General features: G+C 44.6%; 2 protein-coding genes across 2 annotated transcripts; both read left to right on the forward strand.

Moving 5' to 3' along the window:
* The first annotated feature begins 485 nt into the window (after positions 1 to 485).
* coq3 (coenzyme Q3 methyltransferase) lies at positions 486 to 6,606 on the forward strand. The gene is made up of 6 exons (XM_070912481.1): positions 486 to 670; positions 1,163 to 1,300; positions 3,051 to 3,150; positions 4,254 to 4,520; positions 5,307 to 5,466; positions 5,976 to 6,606. The coding sequence occupies exons 1-6, from the start codon at positions 486 to 488 to the stop codon at positions 6,161 to 6,163; spliced, it is 1,038 nt and encodes a 345-aa protein (XP_070768582.1). The 3' UTR covers positions 6,164 to 6,606.
* Positions 6,607 to 9,410: 2,804 nt separating this feature from the next.
* faxcb (failed axon connections homolog, metaxin like GST domain containing b) lies at positions 9,411 to 19,811 on the forward strand. The gene is made up of 6 exons (XM_070912528.1): positions 9,411 to 9,670; positions 13,118 to 13,253; positions 13,762 to 13,958; positions 17,259 to 17,476; positions 18,904 to 19,020; positions 19,492 to 19,811. Exons 1-6 carry the CDS (start codon positions 9,411 to 9,413, stop codon positions 19,809 to 19,811), a joined length of 1,248 nt encoding a protein of 415 aa, XP_070768629.1.
* Positions 19,812 to 21,778: the final 1,967 nt, after the last annotated feature.

Genomic DNA, 21,778 nt, shown 5'->3' on the forward strand with positions numbered 1-21,778 from the left:
TTTTGTGCTAAAATTGTGTGATGCAGTGTGGAGTTTGCCTTTTAATCAGAATCAATTACTTTATTTATCCCCAGGGGGAAATTGTACTTGAGCTGTTTGAAACAGTAATTACTCAATTTCTCATTAGAGGATGTAGTAAATTATAGAAAGAGGCCATTATCCCAGAGTCCTGATAAAGTTGATGAACCTTGGAGGGCCATAGTTAACCATAAAGCATGATTACTACAAGTCTCTAAGTTTGTACATAAATTCGCAAATCATCGTCCATGACAGAACACTGACATTAAAATACTCATGAGGAACATTTCCTCCAGTGTTAGGTTTCCCGTCGGTACTAGCAACTTCAAGCGTCCGACCAGTAGGAACCGTGGGAAGTGTGTGTTGTTTCCACCCGAGCAGAAAATATGTGAGCACTATCGGTCAAACTGACTGCCGTAGTGTTGTAAACAGCACAGTAGCTAGCTGCAAAGTTGTGTTATGACAGCATGTACTCGAATAAGTTTGGCCGCTTCGTGTTGGGACTGTACAGCAGTAAACCGGCCGCTGTCTGCGGTGTGCTCCGGAGCGGCTTCAGCTGGGCTGCGGTGTGTAAACAGCGGACACTGTGGCTGCCGAGGAGCGCCTGTCTGAAGGACCAGCGGCAGAACGTTACCGTGCCCGGCCATATCAGGTACAGCCGTGAAGGGGGTGTAGGTTGGCACGTTAGCCGAGGTCCACTGTTGACGGTGACTTATCTGCGCATGTCACAGTTACAGCCATAGTCTATCTAGGGGGTACCGAGGACGAAAGAGTCAAATTCTGAGCCCTAAAAATCGTTTTGAGAGGGACAAATTGTAACCATCAATTTCTTAATGTTGCCGAGTCACATAAAGTAACATATTTGATATTTAATTATACAAAATGGAGAAAATCCATACATTTGAGGAACTAAAACCAGCAAATGGTCCACATTTTTACTTGATAAATGACTGAAACGATGAATGTATCACCAGCATTGCTATCAGTTATTTTCGTTCTTCTCCCAGTTGACTAATGGACTAATCATTTCAGCACCAATTGGAAGGTTAGGTCCATCATTGGCTGTTAATTTGTACCTTGTACCAAATGTCCTGTTCAGGCATGTACAGTGTTGATGTGGTCCTGTCTCCTTTTCCATGCGCAGTGCTCGGGCGGCCTCCCAAACCACCGTGGACCCCGATGAGGTGAGGAGGTTCCAGTCACTGGCCGGCAAGTGGTGGGATGAGCAGGGAGAATTTGCAGCTCTTCACGCCATGAATGACCTCAGGGTGCCTTTTATACGGTGTGTTTGAACCTAATGTGCGTTTCAATATTTCAGTCTAGGTTTGAAATGCCAAGATGTCACGCCTAAGTCACTGTCAACACAGGGGAGTGATTGGCGGAGGCGTCAAGCAACCGTATCAAAACATGGCCTGGGGGAGAGCCAGCCCTGTGGTGTTAGAGGGCACAGAACACATCAGGGATGCATAGAAGTAACACACATCGAAAGTGACAGGATTCCTCCACACATGAGCACATTTTCAGCCAATAGTGCTTCAGCTGCCTTGATGCTGCATACGTGCATGTTTTGGGGGGCCGGCTGTGGCTGTTTTGATTGATAAGATCTGCTGCAGGGGCCCCACATGATAATCATTACATTACCCATCCAGCCAGGAGCCCACTGCTGCTCCACCCATCCCCCCTCTGTGGTCCTGTTGGTGGTGGTGATGATGATGATGATGTGTGTTTATGGTGACAGTTTGACAGATCCTGTGCCAGTGTATGTCTGAGTGTGGCTGATTTGCCTGATATGGGTCTGCCCCCAGGGTGTGTCTAAATGAGACACGGCAAGCACCGCTGCTGCTGTTGCTGCTGTACCTTTTAGACAGTCTTAGTTTGATACAGTCAATCCTGACTTTTGAAGACTTTCCTTTTATTTAGTGATATGCTGTGTTACCTTAAATACAGGTGACAAAGTCACCTATACACTACAGTAAATCCTACATTCTTAAAAGGCTAATTTCATCTTTACTGTTTACTTTTCTGTTGTGTATCAACCACAAAGTTTGTGTTTTCATTCTCTACAACAAAGCTTAAATATTTCAATCAATGTTTTTGTTTAATCATCTAAAATACAGAAAGCTACAATAATTTTGTAATGCTGCAAAGTACATAATAATCAACAGACACTTAATACAGGGCAACATTTTGACAGAGATAATAAGGGAGAAAATGCACTGCCTCTACCTTTTTTGTGGTGTAATGGTGGTGAAGACATTATGCAATTACGTTGCAATGCAGCTCCCCTGGGTAATACAAACACATGTTGCCTTGTTTCACCGGTCTGTGTGCGTAGTAACACAGACCGGCTTTCAGTCAGTTTGGCTTTTTTTTGCCATGATAGTTTTGCCCATTAAAACTGTGTTGTGAAAACTTGCCATCATTACTTGCAGCAGTTGTAAAATACTGTAACGCGTTTGGGAGATGACTTAACGTTCCCCTCAGACTGTGGCTAAGTGGCTTTTGTCCGCGACCTTCTGCACTGTGGTGGGTTTGGGAGCCAGTTGGGTGGATGCCTGCCATCGCCTAATCTTCTTTTCTTCACTGTTTGCACGAATGCTCTTGCACCCCAGCAGAGCTTTAATGAGGATGATGCACACCCGGGCTTGTTCCGCATGTATTAATGCCTGAGGCAGACGGTGTGTGTGAGGGAGGCGAGGAAGGTGGGGAGGAAGGAACACAGGAGTGACGTAGGAGTAGCCAGCGGAGCTTGAGCTGGCTGACTGTACAGTTAGCGCACGTGAAATGGAGGTGGTTGTGACAGTGGACGGTGTGTGTAAAATTGTCATCGCCAACCTCCCATGCATCTCCTTATGCTAAGCAGCGTTATGTAGGCTGTATTTAAGAATACACACACGGTTTCATTCCAAATGAGACCTTCTGTGACCGTGACATGATAGGTGTATGTTTGGAGAGTAAGAGGAGGAGAGGTGTGGTCGTGGGCGAGATATTTCGATTTGAAATTTAACCTAATTGCTCATTTATCCTTTCAGGGATAATCTGCTGAGTTTGCACGGTGTGTATCATCCTGGGAAACCACTCGCAGGACTCCGAATACTGGATGTCGGCTGTGGAGGAGGCCTGCTCACAGAGGTAAGTGTGTGTGTGTGTGTGTGTGTGTGTGTGTGTGTGTGTGTGTGTGTGTGTGTGTGTGTGTGAGAAAGATGCAGGCTCAGTGCCAATGAGGACATGCAGACACAAATGTCTTTCCGACTATGCATTCTCTGTCCACTCCCAATAGTTTCAATTGCCACCTTTCACGTCACATTGAGTCTTTTCCTTGCAGTGTAAGATTCTGCTCTCAGTGCGTTATAGTGGCAGTCCTTTCACATACATACCAGTGGCCAAAAAAATCATTTAAACGTCAGCCTAATTCTCGTTCTCTTTTGATTTGACTGGTCTCAGTTTGGTGGATCGGACAGTCGGTCGTTTACAGTTGTTTATCTGTTTGTTAGCGGTGATAGCTGGGCAGCCGGGACAGGGCTTCTGTCTCCGGCCTTCATTTGAACTGAGGACATACCAGCCGTGTTGTGTGATTTGAGAAGACAAAATCAGGTCCTGCATTTATATGGCTCTGTCACACAGGCTGTCATATTCAGACACGCACACACACAAAATAAACCCTCAAAAAGTGTCTGTTGAGATTGCAGCTGTGGTTGTGTCTCTGGGTGTCTTGTCACTACAAGCCTTCCCATCAGAAGGGATCAGCTGTGGGAGGATGGAGATCAGCCCCTGGGCCAGCGAGTGCAGCTCGCCACACAGGCCTGTGTGTCTAGCTTTTTTCCAGAAGAGGGCATCGTTGTTCACATTCAGCCACTTTTGACACTGAGTACCAGCTCTAAAACGCTGTTACTGGTCTATACTGAGTTCATTTTTTTCACTGAATCAACGACTACATCCCTTAAATTTCATGAATTGTTTTCTTACTCAAACTCAACCACCACCAAAGCTCTGTGTGTTTACAGTCCATTTTGCACATGTTTACATACCATTTTGAAAATCTAACATAACACAGACTACTACTACTTGCTGTACCAGTCTAGTCTTTCTTTCCAAATGCAGTTAGAATTCTGAATGCGTAGCCAAAGACGATTTAGAACTGACCCAAGCGTTGCTCTAGTAATGCACATTTAAAAACGCACAGTTGATCCAGTTCTGACTTGTCTATGTCCTCCCCCCTCCTTGTCCTTCGCAAGCCCCTGGGTCGGCTGGGAGCGAAGGTGTTGGGTATAGATCCAGTAGAACACAGCATCGGCACAGCCCAGCTGCATTCGTCCTATGACCCGGACCTCCGTGACCGGGTCTGCTACCGGGCCTGCACTCTGGAGGAGCTGTCGGCAGAAGAGGGGGAGGAGCAGGAGGAGCAGGGGGTGGGCCAGTTTGATGCTGTTGTGGCGTCCGAGGTGGTGGAACACCTGGCCGACCTGGAAACATTCACCTTCTGCTGCAGCCACGTGCTGAAGGTGCGTCCCAGGGTAGAGAGTGTGTGTGGATGTGTGTGTGTTTTCCTCCAGCTGTTAGCTCATGTCAGACATTTCTGCTTCAGTGCAGTATGTATGTGTCTGTGGGTTCGTCTCGCGTATGTTAATGTGCATATGGAGATTTTGTTGTGTTTGCATCTGCTGTGTGTCACTGGGAATAGGTTTAGCATGTGTTTTCATGTGTATGGGTTGCGCTGGACCTTGACAAGCTTTAGTGAAAGCTGTACATCAATGAGACCAGATGATCCTAATCTCCCAGGTCAGTTGGCCAGAGGAGTTGAGAGGAAAAAAGGATCTTCACTTAATGCCTCTGCATTTAGTTTAGGCACGACTGGATTTTCTCCCTCTCTCTGGCCTAAACCTCTTACTTCGACTCTTTCACAAAAAAAAACTCTTAAAACGTATCTTGCTTTGGGGCACCTAAGCAGGGATGCTTTAGCATGACTTCTTGTATTCATGCTTTTATTTTCTGTCTCGTCCACTCTCCCTCTACCTCCCCTCCCGTTAAATGGGTTGATCTTGACCGAGGTTGAACCTTGAGGTTTGTCACTGTTACCTTCTGGTCTCATGCGCTGGACTCTGTCCACTGAAAGCTCTAAATCCATTCTATAAATACCCTGTATGACTCAGGTAGCACCTCAGTTGTGTACATGGTACCTGCAGGGAAGTGTTGTCATTGTAATATAAGTTTTCTGAAGCAATATCACCAGTAAAACAGTCTTTAATACTAAATACTAAACTGAAACTGTTCCTTTTCTCTGTATGCAGCCAGGCGGCTCACTCTTCATCACTACTATTAATAAAACCAACCTGTCGTACGCGTTGGGTATTGTTGCAGCCGAGCAGCTGCTGCGCATCGTTCCCAGCGGGACGCACGACTGGGAGAAGTTCATTAGCCCAGTAGAGCTGGAGCGCCTCCTGGAGTCCAGTAAGTCATCTCTAATCTCCATATGGGGGGGGGGAAGGGCACACACAGGATGAAGTGGTTACTACTACTCATGCTCAGTGTAAACACCTCACGCTGAAAGATGTTTCATTGTGTTTACAAGGCCTGGTGTAAACTTTACACAGTCTGCTCAGCACATACACATTTTTTTTTTCTGCACATGTTCATCCACATGACGTTTCGCGGTTCTGTGGAGATTCCAAACTCCTTCCACAACTGAGTAATAAGACTGTTTGCTCCACACACTTCAAACACTTTGTTGGTCTTTCCTTACGGACAGTTAAATTCTCCTTTACATAAGATCCTTTAATTTTAGAAACTTAGAGGCTGCTGTTCAATGGCTTAACCAGCCACTAATAAAATCAGCTGCACCATCACTGTCTTGTTGCAGGGCCCAGAGTTATAACTATTCTATTACAGATATATATAATGTTTTCCTTCTCTGGCCTCTAACCCCCACGACCCCCCTCATCCCTGTCATCCTCTATCAGATGGCTTCTCAGTCCAGTCTGTCCAGGGAATGCTGTACAACCCAGTATCAGGAGCCTGGAGCTGGACTAACAGCACTGCCATTAACTACGCCCTCCACGCTGTCAAACGGAGAGAGGAGCCCGAGCCAGACCCGGCTGAGGAAAGCCGCCCCCACCCAGAGGACCACACTGCAGCCTCACACAGCTGAGCCAAAGTCAGAGAACAGACAGACGATGAATTCAGATGTGTGGAGTCCTGACTTCCCCGTGACCAGCTGTGATGCAGCACATAAGACTGTTTATTACAGGAAAGGGACAAACAGCTTTGAGGGAGAGTTAGAGGTGTGCTGTAGTTGTCGGAAGAAGACACATTATGCTGCTGGTTTTCTGTCAGCCCTTTGATTTACTGTGAACCAGTGTTACAGACAGTTTAAGGAATGTTTAGCGTTTGATGAGCTGTAGAAGGCAACTGTACATCCTCTTAATTGTGAGCTATAGAACCACACAGCTTCACCCTTCATGATGTTAGCTTCCATCATTTTCAGTATATACTGAATCAGCTTTATATTTTGGGTTGAATATTTTGTGATTTGCCATATCCTCTATTAAAATTGTCCTGTCATCAGTTGCATTTGTAACAGAGGGAAAGTACAACAGCGATTTATTCAGCCGCTTACAATAAATGTGATTTCATGTTGGATTTTGGCTGCATTTTTCCGATGTTAAAGCCTTTAGAAGAGTCCACGCACGAGGATGGGATAGTCACATCCTCTGGGATTATAATGGGTCTCATATATTATATAATTATATTATTATTGTATTATATAATACAAGCCAAGCCTGTGGCAGAGAATAAGTCAATCTTGCATGCTGTTCTTAAAGAGACGAGGCTTTAAGTGCTTGCGAAGATGATGTCTTTCCCTGATGCAGCAGCTACCAAAACAGACTAGTCCGGGGACTAAAGGGGTTCTTGTGGGGTTTCGGGGGTCCCTGCAAACCAAGGAATGAATGGGCTGCATTTGATGATGATGACCGTTGCATTCATTTGTAGGCCCATATAATTAAGGGACCCGGAGGAGACCCTGCGAGCCCCCTCATACGTCACATTTGCTCAGCTACAACAGTGCCTGCAGAGGACTGTTCTTCCCACACCAGCTCAGCTCTCCTACAATAACAAGCGCCGCCGCTCCAATGCGCGCTTCCTGACGTCGCGGGAGTGCGCACCTAACTTGCAGCAGCCCGCGGCTGCAGTGAGGACTCCTCAGCACCGCGCGATAGATTAAAAGTCAGTTCATCCTGTTCTGCTTAAACACACCAGCTCTCCTCCACCTGCACGGAGTGTCTCCTGGCCGGGGTTTCTCTGGCAGCAGGGTGGCGCGGGACCGATGGTGATGTAAGGATCTTTACGAAACCTGCTTTTCTCGAAGTTGTCTACCTCCTCCTCTTCCTCCTCCTCCTCCTCCTCCTCTCGGCATGCCCGGCAACCAGACCCCAAGAACGCCCGCTGGTTTTCCCCGTCAGGATGAACGTCTTCCTGCACTTCCGAAGTTGTTCCAGAGTGAGTAGCAGACTTCCCGTTGTGCCTCTCATGCCATGTGTACTTCCTCCATGTTCACATCAACTACTTGTCCAGACGTTCGTTGATTATGAACTCTAGACCCACAACAGCTGATCTGTGACCTGCTCTTAACGAACAAAAGCAAACTGAAAGAATCAGATTAGGATGCTTTAAAGTTACACGGTATATTACATTAAGATGAGGGCCATTTTCTAAGAATACTAATACTTAAGTACTTGAAGACTTGCCATGTATGTGTTGTGTGATGTTGGCCAAGAGGCAATGCATTCATCATGGTGAGCCACTGGTTTCACTGGGATGCAGGGGGGCTCGTCAGGGCGGGGTGACTCCTCCACTGGAGCAGACAATAGGCCGGCCGCGTCAAGGTACCAGAGTTCAGGACATACACACCGGAAGTTGCTCGAGTTCACTTTAAAAATAAAAGTATCAAGATGTTACAGGGCATCATTTCTCTTCAAACCGCCAGCCCCTATTTACCTTGATCAACTGGCTATTGCTAATTTATTTTAATGTAATCTCGTAAAACAACAACCTTAAAAAGAATCTGACAAAAGACAAGAAAAAGGATCTTAACTCCTTCTTAACTCCTCTTACTAGCTCTTTCCAGAACCTTCATCAGGCCTCCTCGTCTTTGTTCTGAGCTGTCCTGCTCAGATGTAACAAGACGTTTGCAGAGACCAATAATATTTAAAACCAAGACTGCGAAAGACCTGCAGTAAAATAAACCAGCGTAATAAGCTAATACAAACTGTTTAATGTACAAGACCAAACATTCCTGGGCTATTTTGGAAAAGGTAAAATAGTCTAGCACTGAACCTGGTTGTTTGGGCCTGTTAAAATAAATACACAGCATTTTGTCAGGCCTTTACAAAAGGAAACAAAAGAAAGAAAGTGCTGTGGCTGACAACCTTAGACAAACAACAACAACAGCAACAACAACAACAACCACTTTGAATGTCGTTAACACTTGTCAAACTGCCAAACCTTTTCTGGTTCCAGCTTCTCAAATGTGATGATCTGCTGCTTTTTCAATCTTTTTCATATGATACTGAACTGCACATCTTTGGGTTTTGAACCGCTGGTCAGATAAAGCTAGCATGTCTGAATGTGTCACCTTCGGGTGACATTTCATAGACCAAACGATACATTTGGAAGATAATTTGCAGACGAGGCTAATTGATGAAGACATTAATAGTGAGTTGTAGTCCTAATAACACTTGAAAAGGTCAAAGTCACTGGGGTGTGCTGTAGATCAGAATCAGATATACTTTATTGATCCCCGGGGGGAAATTGTACAGTACTGGTGCTCCCATTCAAGAGTAGAAAGCAGCATAATTTAGAGCTAAAAGTATGTACAAAATATTAAAATAAGAACTGGAAAAAAAAAATATACACATTTACAGTATTTAAGTGAAAAATAAAAGTTAAAAATATGTACAATAACAATGTATATATATATATTGCACTGAAACATTTAAAGAATAAATAGTGAGGTAGTATATGGCAGGTGAAGTAGGTCCAGATAAATTGGGAGTCCTGGCAGTTTACATCATATATTAGTGATGTTAACAGAACACTGTACAAGCCATCAAAATAACATCGCAGTGGCATTTATTTAGGAAATTCACGACCGGAAGTCAAGCTATTGTATCTCCGAGCAGCTTGACAGTGTTCTCTAAACGCTGCAAAGGAAAGCGAGCTGGGAGCTGAGCATCATCCTGTGGAGGGGGAGCCGAGGTGTTCACTGCCCCCGGTTTTCTGGAGCAGTATTAGCCACGCCGCCGCCATGCCGTAGACAAACCGCCGGGCGTTTACATGAAGCCTTACGGGGACTGCAGCAGGGAGGGAGCGGGGTGGCTGTAACCGAGGGAGGGAGGATGTACTGGGCTGCTGGCTTCGCCTCTTCCCGGCCGTGCGTGGTTGAACTCGGGCGGAATCACAGCCTGCCCCTCGGGCTGTGCGGCTCCGAGCAGCAGCAGTCTTTGTATGGATATATCATCACCTTCCCTTTACAGGACTACGGAGGCATCATGTCGGCTCTGGGCTCGGACTCCTGGTGGAAGAAGACCCTGTACATCACCGGGGGGGCCCTGCTGGCTGCTGCAGCCTACCTACTGCATGAGCTGCTCGCCATCAGGTAGGGACCCGCCGCATGCCTGATCTGTTTCTCACCATCACTTCTTTTTATTTAGCCCTCAGAGCTGCGGGTCTAACTGTTAATCACACCTGCTGACAGTGACTGATGGGTGTCATTGGAGGGGGCTGTGATAAAACCATGAGTGGACACGGGACTCCTTCCATAGGGTGTCATGTCTGTGCAGATCTCGCGGTGGTTGCTGAGGTTTCAGCCCCTGTTTTTCCTCCTCCTCAAGGACACGACACTAAAAAAAAAAATAAAAAAAAATCAAAAAAAAGAAAAAGAGTCACGCGTACGCTCGTGTGCCACCTCCGTCGGCACCCGAGCGTGAATAAACGAAGCGCTCCTTGGGGCGCTGCGGAGTCACACCGAGCTGTAATGAACTGTGCCGTGAGACGCACAGCTGCTGCCTGGAATATTGTAAGAAAACACAGCTACAGTCTCAGCTACAGCTTGTAATGAAGGCGGATGAAGGAGATGTGATCAGTCGCTGCGACACAAAGTGATTAACTCAGGACTATTGTTAGCGCAGGGGATGCGTGCCTCTCAATGGGGGGATTATTTTTTGGCAGGCCAGCGCCGGGGACTAAGTACATCCTGTAACAGTGGCCCGGTAGTTTCTGCTTTCACTCCCCCCCCCCCCCCTCGTGATAATCTGTGTAACCTTGCATTTCGTGCAGAAACGCCGCTGCTGAATCACGTGCAGGCTGCTGAGGCTGGACCCGCAGCCTGCCGGCGTCGTCTGTTCCTGCCATGTGATGTGTGCGTTATTCCCCGTTATTCCCCGTGTCCCCTCTCTCAGAGACCCCTGATATACGGGGAGCTCTTTAAGTGGCTCTTCGGGGAGATGGCAGCGCCGCATTTCAACTGACAGAGGCATAAAAAGAAGAAGGGGGGGGGGGCCGGGTGCTTAGAACAGATCAGCCGCAGCAGTACAGTGGACAAAGAGATTTGGAATGGTTTCAGCACCACATGACTGTGGACAGAGACACAACAGGCACACTTGTACAGTTCATAGTATGCTTTACATACTGTGTGTATATATATATATATATATATATATATATACTCATTTGCCAGTTCATTAGGAACACCTACCTAAAACTAATGCAGTCTAAAACATTGTTGACACTGGCTTTACTTCCTCGCTGTCTGGTGTCTTACAGATCCCACTGCTGTAGGCGTAAAACAAATCTCAGTAATTGCAAAATCAACCATTGTTTTCAAATATCTATTTTCTCTTCTGAGTTCTGCCTTAAATCCCAATGAATATATATATATATATATATATATATATGCAACCTGTGTCAGAGGCCTTTTGCTCAGCTAAACAGGGAATTCAAGCGTATTTAAGTGGTGACCCTTCTCTTTGCCACAAATTGGGCATGCACAATATGGAAATGACCCTAAAGCGTTTATATTGCTCCAAATAAGGAAATATTTCATGTTTTATATGCTGTGGCTATGCGAAAACAAATATATATTGACTGTTATACATATACTGTGTAGTGTTGTACTTGTAGAGTGGTGTTGTTGATGTTTGATTAAATAACAACAGTAGAAACCCCAGAAAGGTCAAACTCCCTGTTAGACCTGTTAAGTGTTCTAAAACAACAGGAAGATAAATTCAAATAGACTAAATGTGGAAAGTACAGTCAACACCAGTCACATGTAGAGAGAATATGAAAAATCATATTTAAAAATCAGTTCTCATAAAGTTAGGGAATGTCATGAAGGTGCTAAAACAATGTCGGGTATGTTTTTGAGAGGGTCCAGGGTCTCTCGGCCCCCCAAGGGGCAGTTAGCCTGTGTCTTCAAACAGAGGCCTTTTGCTCAGCTAAACAGGGAATTCAATGAGATCTTACCCAGTCATGTTACAACCCAAAGAGCTTCTTCAGAGAGATGTAGATTCAACTTTCATTTTGGAGGCTGTAGTTTGGGGTGTTGTTTGATTGTATTGTGTTATTCTGAGAGGTGTTTCCAACCCATTTATATTTCACTGAGGGTTGACTAAATATTAGGAATATGTCTAACCCTCGAAAACAGTTTCAACAGAAAGGGAAAGTGGGTTTTATTGCAGGGCTGTTGTATTAGACTGCATCATTTTTAGCTAGCTGTACCTAATAAACTGGCAACTGATATTGCATTATTCGTGATATAATGTTAGATAAAAAGTACAAAGTACAAAAGGCTACTGTCAGCCCCCTGTACAGTTATATTATTCAGACTTGAAGAGCTTTGGCTATTGATGAAAGACATGCTGAACAGACCAGACAGGGTCTGTCTGCCTGCAAAATGATGCTAATGCCAGTTTGTAACGTCATTTACTCCTTCCTGTGTGCTGCATCGATAACATCTGGTGAGAAACAGGGACCCGTAGGTTTGACATTATACATCTATAGATGTAGGTAACTCTTGGCATGCGTGCATATTGGCACAATTGCTATCCAGGGAACACAGACATCAATAGAATAGTTTATAATCGTCTGTTTTCGGACAGCAGGGACACAGGATGACTGTAGCTGAGGGATGGGAAATGTCCAGCAGAGTGTTTGCTTCAAACTGGAGCAGTGCGATGACTAATTTAGTCAATATTATGTTAATGCTAACAGAAGCTCTTAATGCCACTCAGCTCAGTGGTGATAGTGATACACTAGATCAGTATCAGCTATTGTTAATATGATAGGTTTGGTTTCTAGGGTCATTTTACCTAAACTTAACTAAACATAAACAAGAAAACATAGGAAATCATTTACATTTGACAAAACAGAGAGGATGAGGGATAAAGTTGCAACACTGACTGAAATCACAACAGAATGGACTTCTTCATTGTGTTCAACCAGGTCAACAAAATGTAGGTCTGCACAAAGCTATTGTTTGAAAGTTAATGACGTGAAGCCACCAGAGTTTCTGAAAATAAAAAAAGTGCATGTTGGTGGGTGGAGCTCAGGGACACAGGGACTTGCTGCTGTGTCACCGTGCTATAATAAACTACAGGTGTGACCCCTTCCTCCCAGGAAGGTTTGTTGGAGCCTGAAACTGAACAGCAAGTCCTGCTTTCTGGTTAGATGCTGAGTTTCTATTTGGTATTTATCTCACAGCATCGGCTGACCTAGAAAACGGGCAGTCACCGGTCACCGGTCCCTCTCAGTTCTAAACAAATGATAAAAAACAACAGTAACGAGAGCATTGATACACAGATAGATAGTACGGAGCTATCTGTGTATCAATGCTCTCGTTACTATTGTCCCTGCTTGTGTGCACACATAGCCAGCAGGGTTAAATATGTCAAATCTTATATTCCTAACACTTTACAACTTATATTTAGCCATCTTATACAATAGGCATTGCAAAAGGATCAGGGAACATGAGCTTAAGCAGACTAGTCCAAACAGCGCTGTTTATTTACTGCAGATTCTGTTCCCTCCGTCTGTGCTCTCTGTGTAGGAAGGAGCAGGAGTTGGACTCTAAGGACGCCATCATCCTCCATCAGTTCTCCAGGCCAAAGAACGGCGTGCCCAGCCTCTCACCCTTCTGCCTCAAAATCGAGACGTACCTGCGCATGGTGGATCTGCCCTACCAGGTGATGCTCAGCAGACCGCCTCAGAGTGAAGGACTCTGAAGTGCTCTTTCCTGGGTTGTTTCCGCACTACACTTCCCAGAGATCACCAGCTGCTCAAACAACCCCCTGTAGCTGGTAGTCTTCTTCAGCCATGGCTGCTCACGCTAACTACCCAGTTCTTGCATTGTTTATACAAAGCAGAACTGCTGTTGCTGTTCTTTCCTACGCTGTTAAAGGGACTCTCCAGTGATTGTGTATTGCTCTTCCACAAAGTTGACTTGCGAGACACAAAGTCTGTTCAGCAGAGGCTAAGCTTTCCAAACTTGAAGTCCCTAGTATGAGTTAAACTCCAAAGACAATGGGTCCTACAATTCCCATAATGCAACACAATAGCATCTTTCATGAGACCCTTCCTGCCTTATAAACGACCACGTCTTTCAAACTCAAAAAGTCTACAATAACATGCTCTATATGCCCATGAAATGTATATAGCTACATGTTCTGACATGAAGCTGTTTCCCCTCTGCAGAACTACTTTGATGGGAAGCTGTCGCCGCAGGGTAAGATGCCCTGGATGGAGTACAACCACGAGCAGGCTTCGGGGTCCGAGTTCATCGTAGACTTCCTGGAGGAGAAGCTGGGTGTCAACCTCAACCAGAACCTCACCCCGCAGGAGAGGGCTGTGTCCCGGGCTGTCACCAAAATGGTTGAGGAACACCTCTACTGGTGAGCGACTCGCACGCAGAGCGTATATAACGTTGAACAAGTTACGACCGTGTCTTCGGAAACCTGATTCCAGTTGCTGCAACCTTGTTTCAGTCTCCAGTGATTTCAATGGAAAAACTCCAATTATTAAGCAACGTTTTGCTGATTTTAAAGGCAGAACACAGTGACATCTCTGTCATTTGATGTAACTGTTATTGTGCATTCGCTTGAATAGATATGTTTAAATATATGTTTTAACACCTAAGCTCAATGTTAAACTGCATCAGGGACCACCCACACAGATTTCACTGACAAACAACAGCTGATTTTAACAGCTGAAAAAAGAAAATGTCGAGTCTTGGATTTTTATAAATAATTAGTTAGGCATTATCTATGCAGCCTTCCAGCCCAGGCTGACTCTATCCTCACCATCAGTAGTGTGTTATCAGCCTTCCTTCGCTGTGGTGAGTCACTCCAGGACCTCTGGGTGAGAAACACGCTGCTGCTGCTGCTGCTAGGAAATCGTTTACCACTGCTCCCAAGCCCAGAGAGGCTCAGAGTGTTTTCCATTACCTAAAAGCGTTATCCATCTTCCACTATCCACCCCCCCCACCCCCCCCCCCTCCTCACACACACACACACACACACACACGCTGATCTAATACTGTTTGGTCCAGTGTGATGTGGCCTATTCTCCTCTCTTTATTATAACGTCAGGACACATTTTGAACTACACTTGTGAATCTCCTCACATTCAGGCCATTTAAGGGTTTTCATCCACTAAGACGGAGAGTAGATGTGACACGTATGACCTCGCTGTTAAATGTGTTTAGAAATGTTGTAATCAGGTAAAATACACTGTATCATTTGTGTGTGTGTGTGTGTATGTGTATGTGTGTGTGTCTAAACAGGGAATTCCAATGAATTTCTCTATATCTTTGGAGGTCATTCATGTAACCCACATCCTCCTTGTTTCACCTCCTTGCTCTCCCTTCTGTGCTCCTCCCCCCACCCTCTGCCACGTTTAGACCCACATATAGACCTATTGATTGAATTATTTATGTCAGGGAAGGGCAGTGTGGCGGCTTGTTGCTCTTTGAAGGGCCAACAGCAGCAGCAACTGATGGTTAGACACACACACACACACATACACACTGTTTCCCACCAGCCCTTCTGATCGATGCTGCAGGAAACCGAAGAACAACTGTGGCGACTTTATGCTTCATTCACCATTGCTACCATTGATATTTGAATCTGCTAAGTAGGCTTTTTGTATCCAAACTGTTTTTTTCCCTTCAGGAAACAAAGGACAGTATATCCTCTTGGCGTGTCAGATAATGTAACAGGAAGTAGTGCACGGCCACAGGACAGCCACCGCTCCCAGATATAACATAGGCCAGATGCCTGAATTCAATTTACATTGAGCGACCAGTCATCTGGGGATCCTCCTTTACAGTCATGTCACGGCTCGTGGGTTAGCCACTACCAGCAGAGATATGACATGAGGCTTCCAGACCTTTGGATGCGCTGAGGGAGAAGCTCAGTCTGCGCTTCCAACAAGAGTGTGTAATGATACAGCAGCTTAATCTTGTTAGTGTCTGCACGCAGAGGCAGCTTGGCTGGAAAACCATCGACAGCAAACAAACAAGAGACAGTTACAGTATTTTTATGTGTATTTTTACGAGACAAGTTCAGGTGAAACAGTTGGCTGGTATTGGTTTCCCTTCTTAAATCTATTATGGCCACAGAGGAGGAGATGCAGATGAATAGGATTGGAGTTAGAGAGGGATTTAGAGGCTTTGAGTTGGGCTTGTTTGCACACAGGATCTGTCTGTCTACTTCTGTGAGACAAATCTCCACTTGACGTCAGGACGGCTCATGTCCCTTTTCTTTTTTTTTTTAATTTTAACACAAGCAATAAGGAATCTGAGTGACTCAACAAAGAGACAACGCAGCAATAAATGAGTGTTTTTGTCCAACAGTTTCTAATCCAAGCCTGTCATGGAATTTCTCAGATGTGCGCGCAGTCATCTCTCCTCCTCTAACTCTTTCTGGGTGGGAGACAGCGACAGAGCATTTCTTCATGTACATAAGAGCAACCTGACAGTTTGAAGGGCTGAATATATGACGTTGTCTCCCGGCGATGAGTCGAGAGCAGCGCAGCTGATAAATGGGCAGTGGGACATGCTTTTATTGATTAGGACGAGGTTTACTGCCAATAGACATAAAGCTTTGTTGGTAACAGGACACAGGGGCTGGACCTCTGATTAAAACGTCTCATTGTTGACAATACTGTGCACCCTGCTAGATTCAGGACGAGCTCAGTCGCTTCCTTTCTTTCAGAACTGCAAGTGCTGATTGAAGAATTGTGTGCTGGTCATCATATGTTGCTAAAAATAGCCTTGGATTAGAGCTGTTTGTTAGGACCCTCTACCTGTTGAAATATTATATATAACAAAATGACTAATGAGTCAATACGTCGTAGCATTTTCTTTTTGTTTTTTGGCCCTTATTTCATTATTACTTTTAAGGAACTTTCTAATGTAGTTATTAGTTTGAATATTGGATTTTCCCAAAAGGTACAAATAAAACAGGTGCTTGATATTACATGACTTTTGTAGAAATGCAGTATCTAACGTAGTGTATTATTTAGGTTTGTGCACAGACAACACGCGTAATATCAGACTTCTTTCATAGATCTTTGCTGACGTCAACACAAACCAAGAAACGTTCTGCCAGAATGGGAACTGAAGTGGCCCCAGACAGGCAGTAAACTAATTAGATAACATTTAAACGAGGCAGAGCTGACTGGAGTGAAGGTGGCTCGGTGTTGGCATCAGGACTTAGCCCACAGGACCTGGAACAACAGTGTGAACTATCGGCCATCATCAGTCCCCACCAGCGGGATTCCAGTCCATGAATGTCTGGGCACAGTCTTTTCTACTGTTACAGTGATTCCTCAAGCTGGTCCACATCTGCGTAGAGTATATCAGCTACTGATGATGATGCTGTAAGATCCAGAGAATTGGTGGGGCTATGAGAAGGTGTAGCATCACTTTTTAGAAATGGAATTGCAAAATTACAATTCATTCTTGTTTTTAATCTTTGTAATGGAACAACCATGTTTAGGATGAGACATTAGGAGCCCTCTGTTTTGAATCTAGACCTAAGAAAGATCAAGAAGCAGGTCAAGATCCTCTTACTTCTTAGCGAGAAAGACAAGATCTGTGATGGAAGTAGTTTGGTGCCAGACCCATTCCTGCTCTGACACAATCAGGTAACCAATGATAACATGACGCGGTCTGCTGGGTGTTCTTTCAGGACGATAGCCTACTGTCAGTGGGTGGACAACCTGGAGGAAACTCAGAAGCTTCTGGCGATGAGCGGCCCCCTGAGCGACACACTGAAGTGGCTGCTGAGCCACTTGAACGGCAGCATGGTGCGCAGGGAGATGTACGGCCACGGCATCGGACGCTTTTCCAAGGAGGAGGTGTACGCTCTGATGGAGAAGGACATGAGGACGCTGGCCACACTGCTGGGTAGGATTAATGCCTCTTCTCCAAACCTTTGCCATTAACACGTATTCCATTAGGACTACCACTTCTCACATGACATGATTTATGAGCGGTAACATAACCTAAGTATCTAAAGGATTACCCAAACTCTGTTATATAATCTGATAACAGAGTTACCAGAGGTTTTATTTGGGATAATAGAATTACATTTGTTACTACAAATCCCTAGCCATTAGCAGGAAGAGTTCTGTTTTGTTTCTGGATAGTGTCAGATGTATTCAGAAACTCAGTTTGGTGGTTAGTTGTGGAGAAATGTGACAACTTTTCTGGCTCATGTGGCCTAATGAAGCATGAGTATTAATGACTAATAGACCCTGACAAATGATTTCAGATTACATTCGCACAGTGATATGTTCTGGGAAGAAAAGGCATCATTCAGCACATCAATAGATAAATAAGATATGTGTCCTGGAATTAAGTAGTGTGTAAATGTATTTAATTTCCTTGCAGACAACGTACCAAAGATTTCTTCATATATGTGGCTTCCGTAATACAAAACATATCTGTCGTTGCCCTCGTGTTTGTACTTAGGGAGCTATAGAAGAGATGAATGAAAACAGGGAAAGTTTTGGACGTCAGCCATGGGGCTACAATATCAGAGTGTTCAGATGGAAACAAAGCGTCAGATGCTGGAAAGAAAAAGTAATTTGCATCGATCTGTTTGTGCCATTTCGACGGACGCCCACTTGTTGTAAAATGGAAAGTTATTCCCAGAGTGAAAGCATCAGCACTCTCTGCAAACACACTGCTTCTCTGTTAATGTTTTGCTGCTCCAGCCTCAAGTGCCAAAAGTGTGAATCTAATACCTGCGGTTTCTGCCAAAAGTGCTGCTCTTCTGGCTTTGAGATGAAATTAGTTTATTTTAAAGTGTGTTCTCTGAAGGGACTGGGGAGGAGAAGATCATTGATTTAGTATATTTAAGGCCACAAATACTTCATATCAAGTATTTGTACATGGCTTTACTGTAGTGTTTAATTTTCCCTCTGTTTCATTAACATTGGTTTTAATTTTAAAAAACTGTTGTAACACCGTACAGTCACGTGCATAATTAATGGATAAACAGGTGAGGTACTTAACTAAAGCAATGGATGCGTGGTTAAAATAGTTTAATAGATAAATGGCTCAAATAGTTAGGTAAAGGTAGTTGAAAGACAGTTGCAATAGTTAGTGAAAAGTCATGGATAAATGGTTGAAAGATTCAGACATGCCACTCCAAGTGGTGGTAGTTTTTTTCTTTTTGTTGTGTTACTTCACCTCTACTTTAATATCAATTAAAGACCGGGTGGTGTTGATGAAGGGGTACTTGAGGTAATCTGAGAGGGCTGTGTGGGTACCTCTGACCTCTTTTAAAAAGTCAACCTTGAAATCACTGTTTGTTCTCTGTCCTGCAGGAGATAAGAAGTACTTTATGGGCTCTAAGATGTCGACATTAGATGCTACAGTGTTTGGGCATCTAGCTCAGGCTATGTGGACCCTGCCTGGGACACGACCAGAGCAGCTCATCAAAGGTCAGTGGATCTGTGACGTACTCAGACATGAGTATTTTCTGTCCATAAGCATATTTTAGATTGTCATTTACATTTTTCCTTGATTGTCATAGATGTATTTGTCTGTTCCAGCCACTAGATGGCAGTGATATTCTACTGCAATGCAGTGTTGCCGACACAGGCTTTGATTGTTGCTTTCACATCTTGCACAGAGTAGGGGACACTTGAGTCTCTTATCTGTTCAGAGAGCAAAATCAGAGCCCGTAATATCACAAATGATGATTCGCTGCTGTCGTCTTGATACATCATTTATGATGAAAGGGCTCATAGTGAAGGGATAAAACAAAATATGTCTCAAAGTGTCCCAGATGTATTGTCATCCTCTGTGTCAGACTCAAAATGTCACCAAGCACCAGTGATACCTCCTGCTGGTTTTAACTGCACTTGTAAAAGCTTGCGCGTGTGAACCTGCTGTGCCTGATGTCTTTACAGGAGAGTTGATCAACCTGGCCATGTTCTGCGAGCGGATGCGGAGGAGGTTCTGGCCCGAGTGGTTTGTGGAGGTGGAGGATCTTTATTATGACGGAGACAGCGAGAGCAGCAGCGGCGGCTCCCCTACAGGCCTGCTGGACTTTGGCCTCTTCTCCAGGACTGACACTCTGGACGACAGCGACGCCAGCAGCCACTCTGCCGGACACACGCACACAAACTCGCCCGACTCCGACCACTCGCTCTTTGACTCGGACGTGGGCACGGGATCTGATAATGACATTCAGCTTAAGGAGGAGTTCATGCCTGACCTGGAGGTTTGACCTGAGAATGACCGTGATTGGCTGACAGATTGAGACTTGACAGGAGGCGGGAACTGTGCTGGGTCAGCTTGAAAAATCTGGCAGCCTGAACATGTTGCCAGACAACAGCTCTCACAGCTGAAGAAACTCTTCCAGCTCCTCCACCTCTAATACCCCAAATGATACACCTTCCTGATGGACAGACTGGGTATTAATATGCAGAGCAAACAAACTGAACCTCATAATACACATGCTACTGTATGGTCTGTCCCCTCCTGTGACGTCAGAACTGTCCCCGTGGCAGTTTCTCTTTGCCTTATTTGTCTCGTCCCAAGATACAGAAGCTGGCGTGAAAGGTTAACACAAAGGAAACATCTCATCTCATGGAAAGTGCGGAGACGAGAGAAGAGCGCTGTAGACAAGACAGGTGGCACTTCACTTGCTATGAAACGATGCAACTAATCACCACTCTGCCGTGTGTCTTAATGCACAAACCCATTCGAACAGGTGGAGATTGATCATGTGGCTAAAAGGAACAGCTGCTGTGTCTCGGCTGTTAACCATCCGTGTGCTGGAGAGGAAACACGCATGACATTGAGTGCCAGTCCACGCTCTAGATGGTTCCTCATGTCATTTCCTTTATGCTACTTGTATGTGGGAAGAATCTGTATCGAAACCTGATGTATGTCTCCGTCAGACCACAACCCTAGATGTACTTGTAGGCCCGTGGAATAGAAGTCGGAAGGAAAGCTGAGCAGATTTGTGCCTGTTTCATTTGCCCTTTATCATCCTTATTTCTCTCCATTTAGTAATTATTTGCTTGCACTTTGGTGAAGTTGGAGGTTTCGATCATTCATTTGAACATCTCTTCGGTGTAGAGCTGTAAATTGTATATTTGACCACTAGATGGCGTCAGCAGTCAGACTGATGCCTCCTTTATTCTGTAACATCAAGGTCATTCCACCCTGAGGACCTGCAGTCCGCTTAACGCAGCGAATGATTTCTCCTTCAGTCCTAAACTTTAATGTTGTGGCCCCCGTTCATTGGTAACCTGTCAGTGTGTGTGTAGGTGTGAGCATACTGCAACAAATCAGCCTTAGTTCTCTCAGACTAAAGAAACGGGCGAAAATAGTCTGCGACAGTTTTTGTTGTGATATAATTTATCAGTGCCACTTTATTATTCTGTCTATATGATCTCATGTGTCAAATATATATATTTTTTGTTAATCTTTGTTTTCTTATTGCTCTCAGAGAGAGATGTTATTTTGCACTAGTGGAAATGTATTTTCACCTTATTTCAATGGGAGCATTCTGCTGTGGAGGTAGCGAACAGTAAGGCCAAATGAATGGGAAACATAAATGTGTATATCGGAAGTACAGGACGCTGAGTGTTCTCTTAATGATTGTGCTGCGACGGGACTGTGCAGCCCATGTCGGCTGTGTGTGATGTGAATTGTACCTGGTGTGAATGTCATCAATGAAGCAGTTGATGAAGAGTCTTTCCAGAGACAGTCAGAATACCAAATCAACAGAACTGAACGTCGCCAGTGTGATAACCTTGGGTATAAAATGGACCAAAACGTCTCGGGCTGTGAGTGTTTTGCTTTTGTCTGTCACGTTAAGCTTGGTGGAAGTGCTCATAATGGCAATACGATTGCTGTAAAAAGATTGTGGTACATATAGAGTAGATGTCAGTTCACCCAAAATACAAAAACACTGTCATGCAGATAGTTTGGCTATAATTTCTCCAGGTTTTAGATATTTATTTCTGTCAGATTTCTACCTCTGCCTCAATACAATAAAGGGGGATGGTAATATTGTTTGTGGTGCTCACAGTGTTGAAAACGGACATGAAAAATTTACTCTCAGTCCAACTGTCAACAGTTTTCATATGGGCTGTTTCGTTGGTAGAAATCCGTAATAAAAAACTGTAATATCACTTGGTAATGTTACTGTAAGATAGTCTTACAAAGTTAACAAACAGACTT

This window comes from Enoplosus armatus, chromosome 9 (assembly GCF_043641665.1).
Source record: "Enoplosus armatus isolate fEnoArm2 chromosome 9, fEnoArm2.hap1, whole genome shotgun sequence".
NCBI classification, from domain to species: Eukaryota; Metazoa; Chordata; class Actinopteri; order Centrarchiformes; family Enoplosidae; genus Enoplosus; species Enoplosus armatus.